Source organism: Malaclemys terrapin, chromosome 4 (genome assembly GCF_027887155.1).
Source record: "Malaclemys terrapin pileata isolate rMalTer1 chromosome 4, rMalTer1.hap1, whole genome shotgun sequence".
Classification (NCBI taxonomy): domain Eukaryota; kingdom Metazoa; phylum Chordata; order Testudines; family Emydidae; genus Malaclemys; species Malaclemys terrapin.
This window is the reverse complement of record NC_071508.1, coordinates 90,841,348-90,860,746: the sequence shown is the minus strand read 5'-3', so window position 1 is coordinate 90,860,746 and position 19,399 is coordinate 90,841,348. Positions and strand designations below refer to the sequence as shown.

The 19,399-nt window shown below is 42.7% G+C and overlaps 1 protein-coding gene across 1 annotated transcript in view; it reads right to left on the bottom strand.

Moving 5' to 3' along the window:
* Window positions 1-3,328, bottom strand: part of LOC128836661 (cytosolic phospholipase A2 epsilon-like) — a 46,193-nt gene extending 42,865 nt beyond the window's left edge. Inside the window, exons 1-2 of the mRNA XM_054027138.1 lie at window positions 3,250-3,328; window positions 2,822-2,857 (exon numbers count right to left, since the gene is read on the bottom strand). Coding sequence (XP_053883113.1) covers window positions 2,822-2,857; window positions 3,250-3,276 — 63 coding nt within the window. The 5' untranslated portion in view covers window positions 3,277-3,328. The remainder of the gene's footprint in view (window positions 1-2,821; window positions 2,858-3,249) is intronic.
* Between the last annotated feature and the right edge of the window lie 16,071 nt (window positions 3,329-19,399).

Sequence of the window (19,399 nt, the reverse complement as noted above, 5' to 3'; positions counted from 1 at the left end):
ATCCCTGATTTGAGCTGGATGGTCACCGTTTCTCTCAGTAGGCAGACAGCCTCTGCCCTGGTATATGACACTTTTGGTACATGCTACTGGTTCACGCTATAGCTCCTTTTTAGTTGCTGGATAAGTTCCTGCTGTTCTCCACTTTGACGTGGAATTGCCTCCTGAAAATGTCTGCAGTAACAATGGCTCCATCTTTTTCAAATTAAGTCTCATATATATAACGCTTTAGGCCCTGAGTCTGCACTGAGAACTGCACAGGCAGACCCTGGTACCCATGCAGAGCCCCACTGACAGCAACAAGGCTTTGCATGAGCACAGGAATAGTTTCATAGAGTTTAAGGCCAGAAGGACCATAGATACCCAAATATTAAGCACAAAGACTTTAGTTAGACCAGAACATTTCAGTTCTCAGGAGACTAAACTGTGTGCCACAGGCAGAGAACAGGAAAGACCAAGGTGGCAGAGGTCCTGTCAATGGCAGGGAACTGATTAGATGAGAGATGCTCAAAAGATCCCAGCAGGTGAACCATGCTGCCCCATGCTGTAGAGGAAGGCAAACAACCTCCAAAGACCCAGCCAATCTGACCTTGGGAGAAATTCCTTCCTGACCCCAAATGGGGTGACTGATGTGACCATGAGCACACGAGCAAGACCCACCAGCCAGGCATCTAGAAAGAAGATTCTCTGTACCACCACAGAGCACTTGGCCTCCTATACAGTGTCCCATCTCCAACAGTGGCCAGTCTCTGAAGATGTGAAAAAAACTCAGAACCTGCCCATATGGTTCTCAACGCAAACTATACAGTAGCTTCTATCTCTACTCTCTAGCAGTGGACATGTTGCCATAAACCTCGGAAAGATCCTTTCCCTCCATCCCCCCCAACTTTTTTTCCTACTGTAACTATAGGATGCAGCTTCATGCTAATTACTTCTCCAGTCTGCTCAGTGAAAATCTGAACTGCTTCTTAATAATAATCTTCAACAATGACTTTTAAAGGCATTTCTAAACATCACGGAAGGCCTTACAACAAAACTATTCCATACTCCAGGCTCCCTGGAAACCTCTGAAGACCGAGATAAAATCCCCAAATATATATCTCTTACCTTCAAATTTACAATTTATACCTGAAGAAACCTTCTCTAGAAACAATACCCCAAATACCTCAAACCTATATAAGAAATCCACATACAGGTGGAACAGGAAGTGGTTGTTTTTACTGAAGGCCAGATTTTGCTGACTAGTACCTTACTTCCTGAGTTGCACCACTGAAGTCAATGCAACTACTCTGGAGCAAGGTGCTACCCAGCATGACTAAGAGCACCAGAATCTAGCACTCAGGCACTTCTATGAGTAGAAGCACACTTTAGGACTGAATTGTGGAGCCCTTATTCACAGTGATGGGCACTTACTCAGCTAGCATCATTAGTTTCAAAGGAATTACTTGCATGACTAAGGGTTTATCAGTGTGAATAAGGAGTCCACAATCTGTCCCTTAAGAACTTCAGGAAACCCCATTTATTTAGAGGAACATTCCAGCTACAATCACTACACCCCCATCCCTCTGCAAGCCTTCTTTCCTTTGAAGCATTTCTTCTCTCGTTCACCTGCACATCTACCAATGTAATATATGCCATCATGTGCCAGCAATGCCCCTCTGCCATGTACATTGGCCAAACCGGACAGTCTCTACGTAAAAAAATAAATGGACACAAATCTGACATCAGGAATCATAACATTCAAAAACCAGTAGGAGAACACTTCAATCTCTCTGGTCACTCAATAACAGATCTCAAAGTGGCAATTCTTCAACAAAAAAACTTCAAAAACAGACTCCAACGTGAAGCTTCAGAATTGGAATTAATTTGCAAACTGGATACCATCAGATTAGGCCTGAATAAAGACTGGAAGTGGTTGGGTCATTACAAAACCTAAACTTAATTTCCCCAATACTAATTTCTCCCTACTGTTACTCACAGCTTCTTGTCAACCGTCTGTAATGGGCCACTCTCTTACCACTTCAAAAGTTATTTTTCTTCCCTTGGTATCCTGCTGTTAATTGACTTATCACGCTAGACTGACCTCACACTTGGTAAAGCAACCCCCATCCTTTCATGTATTTATGCCTGCTCCTGTATTTTTCACTTCATGCATCTGATGAAGTGGGTTCTAACCCACGAAAGCTTATGCCCAAATAAATTTGTTAGTCTCTAAGGTGCCACAAGGACTCCTTGTTGTTTTTCCTCTCATAGTGTTCCCCGTCCTGTCATTAGCCTCTAAATTCTCCAAGGGGGGAACAAATGTGTACACCTTACACCAATAGACACATTTCTGACACATTCCTTGTAGGGTATGCTTAAAATTTGTATTGCGTAGTGCACTTAAAGTGCTATGGCAAAGCACTACAACTACAAAAAGTAAATCAAATAAATTGAAATTAATAAATGACAGAGGCTCCGCTTAAATAAATCCTGTCTCTGAAGGGCTGGAGACACTGAAAGAATGCATGTTCCTGCACCAAAAAACACAGAGGAGAACAAGACATTTTAAAATGAACACAGAATAGATAGTGCCTAGATGCAGTATGACAATGATAGGCACACATTAGAAATATCATAGATAGATAGATTAGACTGGATAGATCCAACTGTTATACATACAGGTATTTCACCCCTAAAGTTAAATTGAATGGTGATTAGCAAATATGTCACTACTCTCCCGCCCACCCCAAACCTCCAGATTTTGTTCCTAACATTTTCTGTACTGAATCTTATAATCAGCACTGGACAGCATTTAATGATGTTCCATCTGTTTAGTACCCACCTGTCTCATTTTTTGTCCTGAGATGCTGCTTAGGCCCTGAAAAATCAAGAGAGCAGAAATGGTTACATTTAAAAAAATCTTCCATTTCTGCTTTTATTATAATTTCACATTTACAATCCCACATTAAAACCAAATTTAAAGATACTCAATAAGCTCTCGGAAACTATGATAGTTCCCCACTGCACTGAAGAGCAGGTTATTCTGCATACACTTGTTTTATTAATGTTGTTGGGCATACAGTTTAGTTACAACAACCACATGCAGTAGGAGGACAGCCCTTGCAACTGCGGATACCTGAGGAACAGCAGACTTGCTCTTCCCAGATCCTCCCTACAGTTCAAGCATAACTCTCGCCACTTCTTCTCATGTGAAATATCTGATTTGGAACCTCACACAATTTTGTTGAGCTTTGGTGGGGTTTTCCTTACCTGATTGGAACTTGAATTTGATCCCATTGCGCTCCCTGTTGCATACAAGTCTGCTGTTAAAGAGGGCACTTGAGTACTATGTCCCGCACAGCCGGCAGTGATTCCTGATAGAGATTTACAGTCTTTACACTGGCAGAAGTGGACAAGCAGGTGTTTTATTAACTGACTCAGAGCCCCACCCCTCTGCCATTTCCAAAAATTAAGCAATCTCTTCCTCCTTTCCTCAACCTATTAAGGCAAGTCTACTGAGTTAATGGAAGATGGGAATATTTCTTTTGCAGCTGCCTTGATTTACCGTACTGAGGACACTGAGATCAGTGGGGCCCCATCCTCTCAAGTACAGCTTTCTAGCAAAAAACAATAATAATTAATAATAATAAATAATGTAGTACAGTTATACGGCACCTGTAATCCCCAAAAGATATCAACACACATATGGCTAATTAATTTTACAGCACTGAAAAGCATACTGGACACTTTACAGTACAACTATAAAGTCCCTGCCCTGAAACTTACAATTTAATTTTAGATGTGACTAATGGAGATGATGAACAGTAGGGAGGGGACAGGATAAGGAAGGAAAAGGGTTACAGCAATAAGAACCTGCAGCTTCACAGTAAGAATTTGCTCATTTTAGTGGTTCAGTTAAAAGGAATTAATATATATAAATATAATTCATCCCAGAAGTAGTCCCTGCCAGCACCACACCTGAGAAACACCCTCTGAGGGACAATGGCTTCCCTATGTCCTCCATGCACCAGAGTGTAATAACTAGATCTACTCAGGAATTTTTCAACAAAATGACAGGTTTCAGAGTAGCAGCCGTGTTAGTCTGTATCCGCAAAAAGAACAGGAGTACTTGTGGCACCTTAGAGACATCCGAAGAAGTGGGCTGTAGTCCACGAAAGCTTATGCTCTAATAAATTTGTTAGTCTCTAAGGTGCCACAAGTACTCCTGTTCTTCTTTCAACAAAATGGTTTTTCAGTCAGAAAATGCCAATTTGTCTAAACCTAAATTTTGCATGGGAATGTGCCAGTTTCAACACAGCTCTTGTCAGGGAAGGTTTCTCAGGTCCAGGATGAAATTGCTGGTCAAAATCAAAGACAAATGGAGCACCCGTTCCCCACCCTCAGAATATCCAACAGCCTAGTCATTAGGATGCTTGCCTACAATGTAGGCGATGCAGGTTCATGTCCCTACTCTGCCTAGTTCACTCTTCCCTCCCCACCTGCTCCAGGACTTAGGAAGCCCATGCAAGGAAGTTATAGTTCCCTCCAGGGGCATGTAGTTAGTCCCAGTCACAATCTAGCTCATGCTGACTGTTATTGTTAACTCACTTATTGAGGGCACCAAAGAAAATCACTTCATAAACTATATACAACACCACTAAAATGCAGTCATCTGTAGGGTGGAGGCTAACAACCAACAGTACAGCACTTGGGAAGGGAGGAGTGGTAATTTTGTCCAATGACAACCCCTATTATTCTTACCAAAGTTTTTGGTGTATTTTTAGTGTCTGTGTAGTGCACACAGTTCATAAATAAGGCTACATTTATGTCACGGAGGTCATGGAAGTCACGGAATCTGCCTCAGCCCCGAGGCTGCGGGACTCCGGAGCTGGCAGCCAGCAGGGCCCTGGCAGGGTTCCAGTGAGAGCAGCAACAGGGGACCCCCTGTGAGGTTCCAGCGACAGGTGACAGACTCCTCAGGGTTCCAACGATGGTGACAGCCTCACACGGGGGGAGGGGGACGCCTCGGGTGAACAGCTGGGAGTGTCCCATTTTCTCTTCGGGAAATATGGTCACTCTGCAGCTCCCAGCCACCATGGACGGAGGGGCGGGGCTGCAGCTTCCAGCTGCCATGGGCAGAGGGGGGGCCCCACAGCTCCCAGCCACCAAGGTGGCAGGGGAAACCATGGAGCCGCAGCAGCAAGTCACAGACAGGTCACAGCTTCCATGAATATTTGTTTACTGCCCGTGAAAATCTGAATGTTCAGCCTCTGAAGGACTCCTTAGAAATGTATTTTTAAAGGACACTGAGCATCTGCATTGCAAAGAGAACCCAAACCTCCCCTTATCCCTGTTTCACAACACCTCCCTAAAACAAATCTATGTTAAATTATTATGAATAAATTTGGGTGGAGCACCCACAATTGAGGTGCAATTTCCTTGTGCATCTTGTAAAACTGGTTTTTCTAGTCTTTGGATGAGGAATATTTCTCTAGAGGAAATTCAAGTCACCATCAGATCTTTCACTGGTAGACTGTTTGTACTAAAAATGCCAACAGACTCATTGGACAAACCATTTATCCTGGACCAAAGGGGATATGACCCTTCTGTCCATGGCACAGCCAGAACATATTCTCACACTTGGAACAGAACTGGCACAGAACATTTATGTCATTCCACCTATTTCCCTGCCACTGCAGGAAAGTTTCCTCCATTACATTTTCCTGCACTTTTTATTTTGGGATAGCCCTTGGGTTAAGCCCTGCCTCTGACACCAGAGCTGGTTCCAGTTGTTGCTAAGTATTTGACGAATCCAGATTACCGAAGAAGAGCAATATCTCCTTTTCCCTTTTCTAACCATTCCTTGACTCTGCACTTCCTGGAGACATTTTAAATACGGAGGGCACTGACTGAATTAACAAGACCTCTGACACCTCTTTTCTCCCCACTCACTGACCTCTTTTACTCTCTGACTAAACATGTTTGGGAACCACTGTGACTTTCCACCTATTCTCCAACCTGTTCCTTAGTTCTATCCAAGGCTCTTTTTTTCCTGCCTCATTACACTTCTCACCCACACTCATTTCTTTAACCCCTAGACGAAGATCAGATGGGCTCAAACCTTGAGGATCACAATCCCTCAGTGCCCATCTCCTTCGACAATCTATGGAAGGAAATTGGAATGGTCCTACTGTCAAATTTCTTTTTAAATCTATACATTAGACCTACCCTTCCAAGACCTTTCCCTAGCTACTAGCGTGCACTCAGCTATCACCTCCCATATCAATGATCCAAACTCCCTCGGAAGCAAATATTTCTACTTGATACGCTTTGGGCCTTCATGGGCCAATGGATGAGAAATCTGTCTCCTGCACATAAGTTTCTCTGTTAAGTCTGACAGTTCCATTGTTCCAGTGGAACACAGCTGTCATAGAAGACCATGATCATGCAACGTAATGTGGTCCCTTTAAGTATCCTGGACTATTTCCATGAACACTTAAGCAAATAAGGTCTGAAACCTTGCATTTGGCCTGGTATTCCAGGGGAAACTGATGAAGAGAGAACAGCAATGGAATGATGTGGTCTCAGTGGCTGGTGCTGTTAAAGCAAACAAGTTACTGAGTTCTGAACCAATTTTTAAGCTGACTGTTTCATACTTGGGCATAGTTAATTACATCAACAGCAGGGGCGGCTCTATGTATTTTGCCGCCCCAAGCACGGCAGTCAGGCAGCTTTCGACGGCATGCCTCTGGGAGGTCCGCTGGTATCGCGGATTCGGTGACATGCCTGCAGGAGGTCCGCCGGTCCCGCAGCTTCGGCGTACCCACCGCCGAATTGCCACCAAAGCTGCGGGACTGGCGGACCTCTCACAAGCTTGCTGCCGAAGGCTCCCTGACTGCCGCCCTGATGGCGACCGGCAGGCCGCCCCCTGTGGCTTGCCGCCCCAGGTACGCACTTGGTGCGCTGGTGCCTAGAGCAGCTCCTGATCACCAGACCAGTATTCATAAATGCATGGATCACCGTGGAAAAGTCAATCTGACAGGAGGGGACACACTATTCATGCCATATGTAGATGGTGTTTTTCATGGCCATGGCTATTTGGATGTCCAGAAACACTGAGGAGTTCAAGCTGACACCATGAATGCAGGCTGTCTTAATAATCTGAAGGCAGACACCCTCCCTGGACAGCAACATTCCAACTTCCCAACTGCACACCTCAGTGCAGCTAGCTGCTCTTCATTCTGTCACTGATCTCAGCCAAGTCCTTGCATATGTGGAAGATGATGTTGTTTGTGCCTGATGGGGAGATGATATAAAGCAGGATATCATTTGCATATAGCTGATATTTTAAGTTCATGCTCATTTACAATCTCTCCAGAAGCTGCACACAGAAGTTGAACAAGATGCATCCCTCAGTGACTCCTCAGAGGAGGATTCTAGAGGCAGAGAAGCATGTGCCCATCATGACTGCCTGGGTGAGGTCTGGTAGGAACAATTGAAGCTATTTCAGTGAAGCCCCTCTAACTCCTGCTATGTCTCTAAGGTGGGAGAGCAGGATTCTCTTGTCAGTTGTATCAAATGCTGCAGAGAGATTCAACCAGAAGAGAAAGGATAAGTGGCCCTTGTCTTTGGCTAAAAAGGAGATCATCCATCTATACCACTAATGCTGTTCCATGTTCTGGCCTGAAGCCTGATTAAGTGAGCTCCAGGCTATTAGCAGTATCTGAGTGGAGTTGGGAGAGACCCTTGATGATGAGCTTCTGAATTAGGATTTGTAGGAAGGAAGGCTAGGAACTGAGTAACAGTTTGGAGAGGTCAGTTGCATTGAATGATTTATTTTTAAGTACTAGCCTAATCAGAGAATGCTTTAGAGCGGTAACAGATTTCACCTTTAGATATTCTGTTGACTAACCTCAGTTGAAAGAGGTGCATGGGCACTTGAATAGTTTTCAATTTATAAGAAGGATATAGACCTCAGTCTTTCTACTCTCCTCAAAAAGGAACATGATGTATTTTTCTCATCTGAAAATCACCTGGCCCACCAGCTCCAAATACCTGTAATACTAGCTTCATCCCTTCGCAAATGCGATTCTAGACCCAAACTTTGGCCTGGACTGGGGAAGGCTAGCTGCCATCATTTCTGACTGTCCCCACTCCATGGAATTCTGAGGTTCTTCTGGGAGGATCTCTATCTCCCTGGATGAATGGTCCAAGGTCACCTTAATTTTCTGGGTTCTCTTGTTAGTCAGTAAAAGGTACTTCATACAGCTTTCTGTTTTCCCATCTCAATCCTCAGAAGAGGCACACCACCAGCACCACCCTGTGGTCCTAGGTAGACTTCAGCAGCATCATACTAATTCCTCTGAAGTGGCTGAATCAATTCACAAAAATACTAGAAAATCTAAGATGAATCCCCATAGTTAACACTGGCAACCATAAACTAGGAAGATTCCTCATCTAAATCAGTTTGAACGGCATGTCTCTTTGTTTACATTCCAATTACACAGTCCCCTTATAGATTCCTCAGTTTCATGGCCAATCACCTTAATTTCCAGTAAAGGCTGGTTTGTGTGACATTGGGCAGGTCCCTCCAGGTAGGCACTCAGCATCGGCCTAACTTGACTTCAATGGGAGCAGAGTTAGGTAGGGTTACCATACGTCCGGATTTTCCCGGACATGTCCGGCTTTTTGGGCTCCAAATCCCCGTCCGGGGGGAAATCCCAAAAAGCCGGACATGTCCGGGAAAATCGGACATGCGGTCGGCGGCTCGGGTGCCGGGCCGGGGGCTCGGGGGCTCCGCCGGCGGTGCTCGGGGGGGGCCCGGGGCCGGGCCGGGGGCTCGGCCGGCGGTGCTCGGGGGGGCCGGGGGCCGGGCCAGGCCGGGGGGCTCGGCCGGCGGCTCGGGTGCCGGGTGCCGGGCCGGGTGCCGGCGGTGCTCGGGGGGGCCCGGTGCCGGGCCAGGCGGCTCGGCCGGCGGCTCGGGTGCCGGCGGTGCTCGGGGGGGCCAGGTGCTGGGCCGGGGGCCGGGCCGGGGGCCGGCGGTGCTCGGGGGGGGCCCGGTGCCGGGCCGGGCGGCTCGGCCGGCGGCTCGGGTGCCGGGTCGGGTGCCGGCGGTGCTCGGGGGGGCCCGGTGCCGGGCCAGGCCGGGGGGCTCGGCTGGCGTGCCGGGTGCCGGCGGTGCTCGGGGGGGCCCGGTGCCGTGCCGGGCCAGGGACTCGGGCGGCCCGGCCGGGGACTCGGGTGCCGGGTTGGGGACTCGGCCGGCGGTGCCGGGCCGGGCCAGGGGCTCGGGGGACGGGCTGGGGACCTGCGGTGCCGGGGGTGGGCCGCGCCTCCTCCCCCCCCACACACACACCCCCTGCGACTCCCACTCCCAACCCTCCCTGTTCCCCATCCCCTGACTGCCCCCCCAGAACTCCCAGCCCATCCAACCACCTCCTCCTCCCTGACTGCACACCAGATCCCCCCTGCTCCCTTGCCAGCCCCCTTACAAGCAGCAGGAGCTCGCAGCTGCGATACCCGGCCAGAGCCAGCTACGCTGCCCAGTGGCACGGCCCGTGCAGCAGTGTGACTGCGGGGGAGGAGGAACAGTGGGGGAGGGGCCAGGGACTAGGCTCCCCAGCCAGGAGCTCAGGGGCCGGGCAGGAAGGTCCCATAGGCCGGATGTGGCCCGCAGACCATAGTTTGCCCATGTCTGTTCTAGATCATCCTAATTATTCATGGCAATTGCCAAATACAAATAACACCACACCTTGAGTGGGCAAAGTACAAGGCCCAATGCCAAGTGTCAGAGTTTTGACAGAGTTCTAAATAGCTATTAGCTATTTATATTCAGTTTTAATTAAAATTAAATTTTACAGAAAAATTGCATTGCATTGCGGTTCTTCAGGGAGGATAAAAATCAATGATTTAAAAAAAAACAGATTTTTTTATTTAAATCAGATTTTTGAGGAAAAAACCTATCTACAGATTGTTTTAATTAAGATACATTATAACTCAAAGATATCTCATCATGGAATAGGGATTATAAATTCTAATTCTATAGTCTGAGACAATATATTAATAAAATGTTTAAGAAAAGTTTTGTAAATGAGTTCCAACAGTTCATGGATTAGGGACCCAATCCTATGGGGTTCCAGAGGCTTCTGTATGGATTATTTAAGTTAATCTTTCTATCTACCCAATGGGACTCAGTGCTCAGTCTAGAAGATAGAATCATAGAATCATAGAATATCAGGGTTGGAAGGGACCTCAGGAGGTCATCTAGTCCAACCCCCTGGCTCAAAGCGGCAAACAGGACCTAATCCCAACTAAAACATCCCAGCCAGGGCTTTGTCAAGCCTGACCTTAAAAACCTCTAAGGAAGAAGATTCCACCACCTCCCTAGGTAACCCATTCCAGTGCTACCATCAGATACCATCAGAGATGCTTAGTTTTGCAGTTTTCAAACTATGGATTTGTGTTTCCAGAGATAACATGCTTATTAACAGCAACAATTTTATAAATAAATAATATATAGAAGTGAGAAATAACTTCTCAACCCTATTGTCCCTTGCAAATTTGCGTACACAGAATCAATCCCTTACCTGCCTCAAAAAGTGCAAAGTTTCAAAAAGTTCAATGAATAGAAGATTGTTGGGGGCGGAATAGATCTAGACAAGAAGAAGAAGTCTGAAGATAAATGTGAGAAGGGAAGGACAGGCAGTAGAAACAAAAGTGAAACTGTTTGAGCAGCATATTCCAGAAGTCTTGATGTCTTTCTGTGTAGCCTTCATTGATTTGAGATCTACCATACCATTCTCTCACTAGAAGGGAAAACCTATAATGGCAGAAGGCCATAAAAGAGACCCAGTCTGGGAATATTTTAATGAAGCTCCTCTACTTGTGGGCAATATAGGTATGCGTGCAAAATGCAAACAGTGCAACAAAAAAATGCAAGGCCTGGTTGCCCAAACAAAACAACATAATGAGAAGTGTTCCTTCTCAGGAGGAAGCTGCATTGAAGATGATGAAAGGAACATGTCTGAACATGCAGGATCTTCAGGTTGGTAAACTTTTTTATTTCATACTTCTTTCTTAAGGACTGCCTGTCTTCCTTCTGGACTATTCTTGAATTCTCATGTTTGAGCAAAAAATATAGTTGTTACTCTATGGTACTATCAGTTTAGATGCAGTTGTGATAAAAAATAAATAGCTGAAATAGGCAGATCTTCCTTTTACAATTTCACCTTTAAAGTAGTACTGAGTGTCAGTGAATGCAATGAGTAATACTAAATGAGCAGTATGGTTATAATAATTAAATAACTGCATTGACTTATTCTGTTTAGGAGAATCCATCCTCAATATATAGGATTCTGAAGACTATCCACCTTCAAGATCACCATCATTTTCTATAGTTTCAGAGTTATCTGCCAATGATAGTGTTTTAATCACATCATGTATGTCACATAGCTAAAGTATATCACCTGTAGGAAAAAGGGGGGGAAAATCTCCATCATCCAGATACAACCATAGATAAATTTGTGATAAGAACCAGCAGATTACAAAAAGAGGTAATTGATGAAAAAATTGCCCGTTTTGTTTATGCAACAAACTATCCTTTCTGTATGATTGAGAACCCACACTTCATTAACATGGTTCAGTCATTAAGACCAGGATACAGTCCACGCCAACAGAGCAGATGTCACAGGCAAATTGCTGGATAAAGTGTAGGAAAGAGAAATTGAGCAGTGTGCAAAAGGTCTAGAGGGTAAAATTGTTAACCTGAGTCTTGATGGGTAGAGCAATGTCCACAATGATCCTGTGGTATGTGCTTGTGTGACAACAGAAGAAGGGAATATCTTCCTTCCAGAAACAATCGATACATCAGGAAATGTCCACACAGCAGAATACTTACAAGAACTAGCAGTAAAAGCTATAACAAACTGTGAAAAAATTCAAATGTCTAGTATGCAGCTTGGTCACACACAATACTGCAAATGTATGCATGATGAGAAGAAATTATTTAGAAGAGAGTCCCAAGCTAATGACATACGGTTGCAGTGCTCATTGATGCACCTCCTAGCCAAACACTTCAGTGTTCCAGAAATAAAGGCTAATGTTATTGAAATTGCAAAATACTTCTGTAACAACCACTTTGCACCAGCTGCTCTGAAAAAAGTGGGAGGAACCAAGCTAACTCTCCCACAAGACGTGCGATGGAACTCAGTAATGGACTGTTTTGAGCACTATATCAAGAACTGGCCTAATGCGATGACAGTTTGTGAACAAAATCGTGAAAAAATAGATGGCACTGTCACAGCCAAAGTTCTCAACATTGGGCTTAAGAGAAATGTTGAACACATGGTGAGTACCCTAAAGCCTATTTTTGTAGCCTTGAACAAAATGCAGGGAAATAGATGTTTTATTGCTGTTGCTGTTGAAATTTGGAAGGAACTGGGTTAGGTGGATGAGGGGAAAGCTGGGCTCTGTGGATGAGGGGAAAGCAGTGGATGTGTTATTTCTTGACTTTAGCAAAGCTTTTGATACTGTCTCCCACAGTATTCTTGCCACCAAGTTAAAGAAGTATGGGCTGGATGAATGGACTGTAAGGTGGATAGAAAGCTGGCTAGATCGTCGGGCTCAACGGGTAGTGATCAACGGCTCCATGTCTAGTTGGCAGCCGGTTTCAAGTGGAGTGCCCCAAGGGTCGGTCCTGGGGCCGGTTTTGTTTAATATCTTCATTAATGATCTGGAGGATGGTGTGGACTGCACTCTCAGCAAGTTTGCAGATGACACTAAACTAGGAGGCGCGGTAGATACACTAGAGGGTAGGGATCGGATACAGAGGGACCTAGACAAATTAGAGGATTGGGCAGAAAAAAACCTGATGAGGTTCAACAAGGACAAGTGCAGAGTCCTGCACTTAGGATGGAAGAATCCCATGCACTGCTACAGACTAGGGACCGAATGGCTAGGTAGCAGTTCTGCTGAAAAGGACCTAGGGGTCACAGTGGACGAGAAGCTGGATATGAGTCAACAGTGTGCTCTTGTTGCCAAGAAGGCTAACGGCATTTTGGGCTGTATAAGTAGGGGCATTGCCAGCAGATCGAGGAACGTGATCGTTCCCCTTTATTCGACATTGGTGAGGCCTCATCTGGAATACTGTGTCCAGTTTTGGGCCCCACACTACAAGAAGGATGTGGAAAAATTGGAAAGAGTCCAGCGGAGGGCAACAAAAATGATTAGGGGTCTGGAGCACATGACTTATGAGGAGAGGCTGAGAGAACTGGGATTGTTTAGTCTCCAGAAGAGAAGAATGAGGGGGGATTTGATAGCAGCCTTCAACTACCTGAAGGGGGGTTCCAAAGAGGATGGAGCTCGGCTGTTCTCAGTGGTGGCAGATGACAGACAAGGAGCAATGGTCTCAAGTTGCAGTTGGGGAGGTCCAGGTTGGATATCAGGAAAAACTATTTCACTAGGAGGGTGGTGAAACACTGGAATGCGTTACCTAGGGAGGTGGTGGAGTCTCCTTCCTTGGAGGTTTTTAAGGCCCGGCTTGACAAAGCCCTGGCTGGGATGATTTAGCTGGGAATTGGTCCTGCTTTGAGCAGGGGGTTGGACTAGATGACCTCTTGAGGTCCCTTCCAACTCTGATATTCTATGATTCTATGATTCTATGATAGGTCTTAAAAATAGAAATACTCAATGACAGAGTTAAATTACAAGCATTAAAAAAACAAATGGGACAAGCACTATCTCCAGCTCATTTTCCTGCAAATAGTCTTAATACTCGGTACCAGGGTCAAACATTAACGGCTGAAGCAGAGGAGTTGGCTATGACATGGACATCCAGCAATAATCCCTTCATAATGCCAACATAATAAACTTCAGAGCTAAGGGTGAACCATTCAAGAAATATATGTTTGCTGATGATGTTTTGAAGAAAGTCACACCAGTGAACTGGTAGAAGTCACTTAAGCACTTGGATTCAGAGTCTGTTGAAGTGATAATCTCACTTTTAACAGCAGTAGCTTCTTCTGCCAGTCTAGAAAGAATATTTTCTTCCTTTGGACTAATTCATTCCAAATTGAGAAATCATTTGGGACCTGAAAAAGCGGGAAAGCTTGTTTTTCTTTTCCAGATTATGAACAAACAGGAAAATGAAGGTGAAGACGACTGAGTTAGCTGCAGAAGCCAATATTTTAAGTTTCTCATGTTGACCTGGCCAACATAGTCGATTTAATTTTTTTTTAATATTTCATTTAACTATTTTAGTTAAAAACAATTTTAACAAAAACAAACCTGATTTTAAAAAACTTGAATGTTTAAGTAAATTAAAAAATTCATATGCTTGTTTTGTTAAAATATATTATATTTGCTGTTGAAGAAAAAATCCAGAGTACATAACATTGTTGTTTTAGTTAAATAAAACAATTTAAATGTCTGTCTGGTGATGTTCTCCTCCTAATATGGCATGGCAAGAAAATCCTCCAAATATTAACAGAGGGTCCTGTGGCACCTTTGAGACTAACAGAAGTACTGGGAGCATAAGCTTTCGTGGGTAAGAACCTCACTTCTTCAGGTTCTTACCCACGAAAGCTTATGCTCCCAGTACTTCTGTTAGTCTCAAAGGTGCCACAGGACCCTCTGTTGCTTTTTACAAATTCAGACTAACACGGCTACCCCTCTGATACTCCAAATATTAATGATTAACCTGTTGAATTGGAGATAATTCACCTTCCAATGACTTAATAAATATCTGCTTCAATTACCTTTGGTAAATGAAATAACCAATCATTCATTTTCTGAGATAGCTGTAAAACTAATCTGAAAAGTTTTCAAAATAAATCACTTTAAAAATGTACAGTATGTACCTTCTAACAATGAAACCTACATCTATCTCTGAGTTGTGAAGAATATGTATTAAGGTTATAACAACCAACAAGAATGCACTTTTATGTAGAAATCCATGATTAAATCAAGTCTTCCTGAGTAGTGATTTAAATCATGATTTTAATCAATTTGATTTAAATCAAATCCACCCTGCAGTTCTAGATATAAATTATTTTAAAAATAAGTATTTTTAATTATTTATTTGACGCATGTGTGTAGCAGAAGCAATAAAGCGACAACCAGTAGCGAACTGTGATGTACCCTGTACACTATCCATAGCCAAAATGTTATAAAATTGGCTCTTTGAGTTGATACTCAACTATCTACCAGGTACTTTGAACTTCCTGAAAGTATCATTCACCAATGGGAAGTGAATTACTATGGGAGCCTTTGGATTCTCTTAATCCACAAACATGTAGCACTCCTTTGGATTCTTCTTATCTTCTTTACTCAGCATAATTTTTAGGAAAGGTATCCCTAGCGCTGAGCAGTATTTCCCAGTCTGTTCCATAGACTACATCAGCACAGAAGTGGACAACATTAGAACAAACAACAAAATTAAGGCCAGGGCAGCCCTTCCTGGAGTGTAGAAAAATGCTACATTGCATTGGAACAGCGGTGGGAATACATGTAAAGTACAAGAGGAGAATATATATATATATATAATGAGAAATAAATAACAAACAACGTATATATCCTTTAAAACATCAGGTTAATAAATACTGAGAAGATTTTTCTAAACAAGAATAGCTCAACCATAGTTTGAAAGCAAGAAGCAGTAAAGACTGTTAGTAGAAATATATAAACAGGTAAAATAGCTGCTCCTGGCATTGACAGAACTAAGACATTGAGAAACCTGGCCTGAGCTAAAAAAAAATTATGTCCCTGTGTTTTATGTGACATAATGAAAAATCACATGACTCCCATAGTCTATAATTCCATACGCCTTCATATTACTTGCTATAGTATTTTAATTTCAAGTACAGACTTAAGTTATATCATGTCAAACTTGGAGAATTCTAAGTAGCAAGATGACATTAATGTTGGGTTTTTTAAAATATTATCAGAAGTAGAGCTCAGTGAATAGTGAATATATTCCTAAATATTTTACTTATTTTTGCTTTACAAAATCCAGGTACACAGGACTGGCTCTGTAAGCTAAGGAAATATTGAAAAAAAATGTTAAATAATTTAATTGAAAAATATTGTGAAATTCTTCAAATTATTTGACACATTTTCTACCAGCTATATTCAGGAGTAATGTTAGTAAATGTATTCAATCCCTTGATAATAGAAGAGCTAGGAAAAGGTTAAAGAAAAATAATTAGAAAACAGTTTGAGACACGATATTTGACAAAATAATAATATGGACAGACTTGATTGTTAACGCAATAATAGGGACCTATCCTATTCTCCTTATGCAAACAAAACTCTGCTCCAGTCAATAAGAATCTTGCATCCATGAAGTTTATGGAATCAGGCCTAAAGATATATTGCACCTAACTGTTAAACTGGAACACATATCACAATCACAAATGGTCTGAAAGTGACTTTTTACTGAAGACTTCAAATATTTTTCCTCTTAGGAGCAACTTTCCAAAATTTTCTCTGCAAGTTTAAAGGACAGAGTCAAGTTTGACAAGTACCAAACACTCCAACAGCAACAGGCTTCACTTAGAGACTGGCATCAAAGTACTGAAGAGGTTGGCCACCAACTATTCAGCAATATGATTTGCCACCAGAATCCCTATTCAGCTAGCCCCCTGAATAACAAATGTCTGACATATTGTACTTAGTCATCTATAAGACATCACTTGCACCAAGTACTAGCTTGCCTTCAGAACTTACCTCTGTTCTCCTTGACAATATATCATTTAAAAGCTAATATCTTATTACCCTCATTCATTCTCTAAATTTAGCCTACTTTCAGTAAGTGGACTGTTGACTGTCCAGCAGCCGAGAAATGTAACAGATTGCAAAAAGAATTTAAAACTAAAAACGTTTACATCTCTGACTTTTCTGTCATAGAATTTATGCATTTTTGGTGGATACATATGTCTGTTATATATCTGTCTGGTGCACTATTTTGTTTTTGATCTTTATGGGAGTTTATATAATTGATACTATAGGTCTGTCAATATTAGATAACAGGCTGTGAGCCATCTTGGTCAGATCACTGTTACAAATGCAAATGTATTCTTACGGTCCTCCTGTAATAAAAGGATTATTTTTACCCCAATACTAAAAAGATTACAAACCCAGTGAAATAAAATTTCACTGGCAGTTCCACATATGTAACAATGGCAAAACTGAGCCTTAAGTTCTTAAACTATGTCACACAACATGTCCATGAGGATTAATTTTCTATTACTTCTCTGACTAAAGAGGAAAGAATAGAGGGAGCATCATGATGCAGGAAACTCAGAACACCGGGGTGGTGTTGGGTACCCTCAGAACTTAAAATTGTAAGACAATCGCAGTCTTCATTTTTACAAGGGATACTTGTGATATAAAATGGCAGATTTAAGCATAGGGGCACATTTGGCATCTGTCAATCTTGACAGCACCCAAATAATTGTGGCCACTAGAGATGGCAGGTTTGAAAACGGGCAGTCTAGCAAAAAGATAAATCAAATTGAATAACCTCAAATGTTGTGCTCAAGGAGTATTCAAATGACAGGATGATATCCACATTCCTCTCCTTCCTCAAGGGTGGTGGACAACTGGTATTGATGAAATAGGCAGCATCAACAAGACACAGTCATCTTCTGATGGTGTCAGTTGAATAGGGAATAAGTCCAGCTGACAGTCTGAAAGGCAGATATTTCTAGTCATTAGTGCACCATTTAGAGACAGTGTCTAGGATTTTGTTCTCTAATGGAAGCAAAGGATAACAGAAACAAGGAGCTTTCCGATGTCCATATCTGATTACCCTTGAGATGCTGCTCCCTCATGGCATCTTAACGCTCCATCCTGAAAGAATCCCTTAAAGTAAAGGAGGATTTTGATCAGTGTTTTAACCTTTTAGTTCCCCCCACTGGTATACCAGCAACAAAACAACTGAGACTTAAGCCATCCTTTTCTTGGTGAATTCTTGCCACTCCCCCAATCCTCCCCTACAAAATTGGGGAGCTGTGCAAAATCCATGACGGTTTTCCCAAAATATCATGTATCCTATGAAAAGTGATTCCCACAAGAAACATTGAGGGTCTAATTTTCCCTCAGGGCTGATTAGTCAATAGCTCTCTATAATGCATTATGAGAATTAACCTTTCCTGCCTGTTTTATACATCTTTGTACTAAATTTATGGGACTATCTGATCTTAAGTACGCCTGGTGTACTTTTACAAATATTTTTTAATTTGCTAATGAAATGTCATACTCCAGCACCAGCCAAAAGGCCAAAACTTGCTCACTGAAAGCATATTAGAACATACCTGAAAGATATTATTTTAAAATTATTGGGGGGGAAGGGACAAGAAGGCAGCTATTTATACAAATTTTGGGTGTTACAATAGTTACATTTCCTATGTGGAGAGACATCTGTATTTGAAAGGTGTCCTTGGTGGGAGCAGAGAGTTCTAGCCTCTACAAGGGAGACAGAGAAAGGAGTGTCTTGTAGAAAGTAATTGTTTCAAGGAAAGGACACAAATACAGATAAGGCTGTTTTCTTATTGCTCAAAAGAGTGTGACAGAAGCGACAAAGAGGGCCACTGTGATTATAAAAAGAGAGCAAAACTATCTACATAGTTCTAAGCACTTGCAGTGGTGGCAGAGATCCTGCTAAAATAACCAAGTTAGTACAAAAAAAGCAAAGCAGAAAACTGTTTTAATTTCTCTTGGCAATTTCCTCAGTTGCCTCATTGGATCCCAGTGCTTGAACAAGGAAGCTGCTGATTGGTTGGGATTACCGTTCCACGTAGGAAATGGGCTCTGTTCATAGTAGTCTTTGTGCAGCTGGAGGCCTCTTAGGAAGTTATGGATATGATGGTGTTGTGGGCGATCAGTTAAAATATCCGTAATTATTTTAGACAGTATCCCTGTAGGATTTATCCAAGATGTTCCCAGGCAGGAAGAGTTCTTAGACAGAACATGCTTTTTCTCCGAAGAAGGGAAAACAGGAATCTTGTCAAGGACTACATTTGCTGCTTCCATGTACTTCAAAAGCATTATATAAGTAATTACATCCACAATACTACATTAAAGAACATTATTAAGATTGCAAAGTCAAGCACTCAAAAGTTACGAAATGCCAGGATTAAGGTTGCCCGGCAACCTTAGCTCAGCTTCCTTGTGTGTAAGCATTATAATATGGTCTTTAACTACATGATCACATACTGTTTTTCCCATAGCTTTGGAATTATATTCAGTGAGTATTTATTTTCTTTCATTCCTTTTCCTTTATTAGAAATGTTGATTCACCAATAATGAAGCAGCAGTTACTATAAAAATCCTACCAATATTCTTTATTTTGTCTCGGATATGTTGCTGCCAAAATTCATCTAAACTGCTCAAGACATTCCAAACATCAAGCAGATTCACAGCA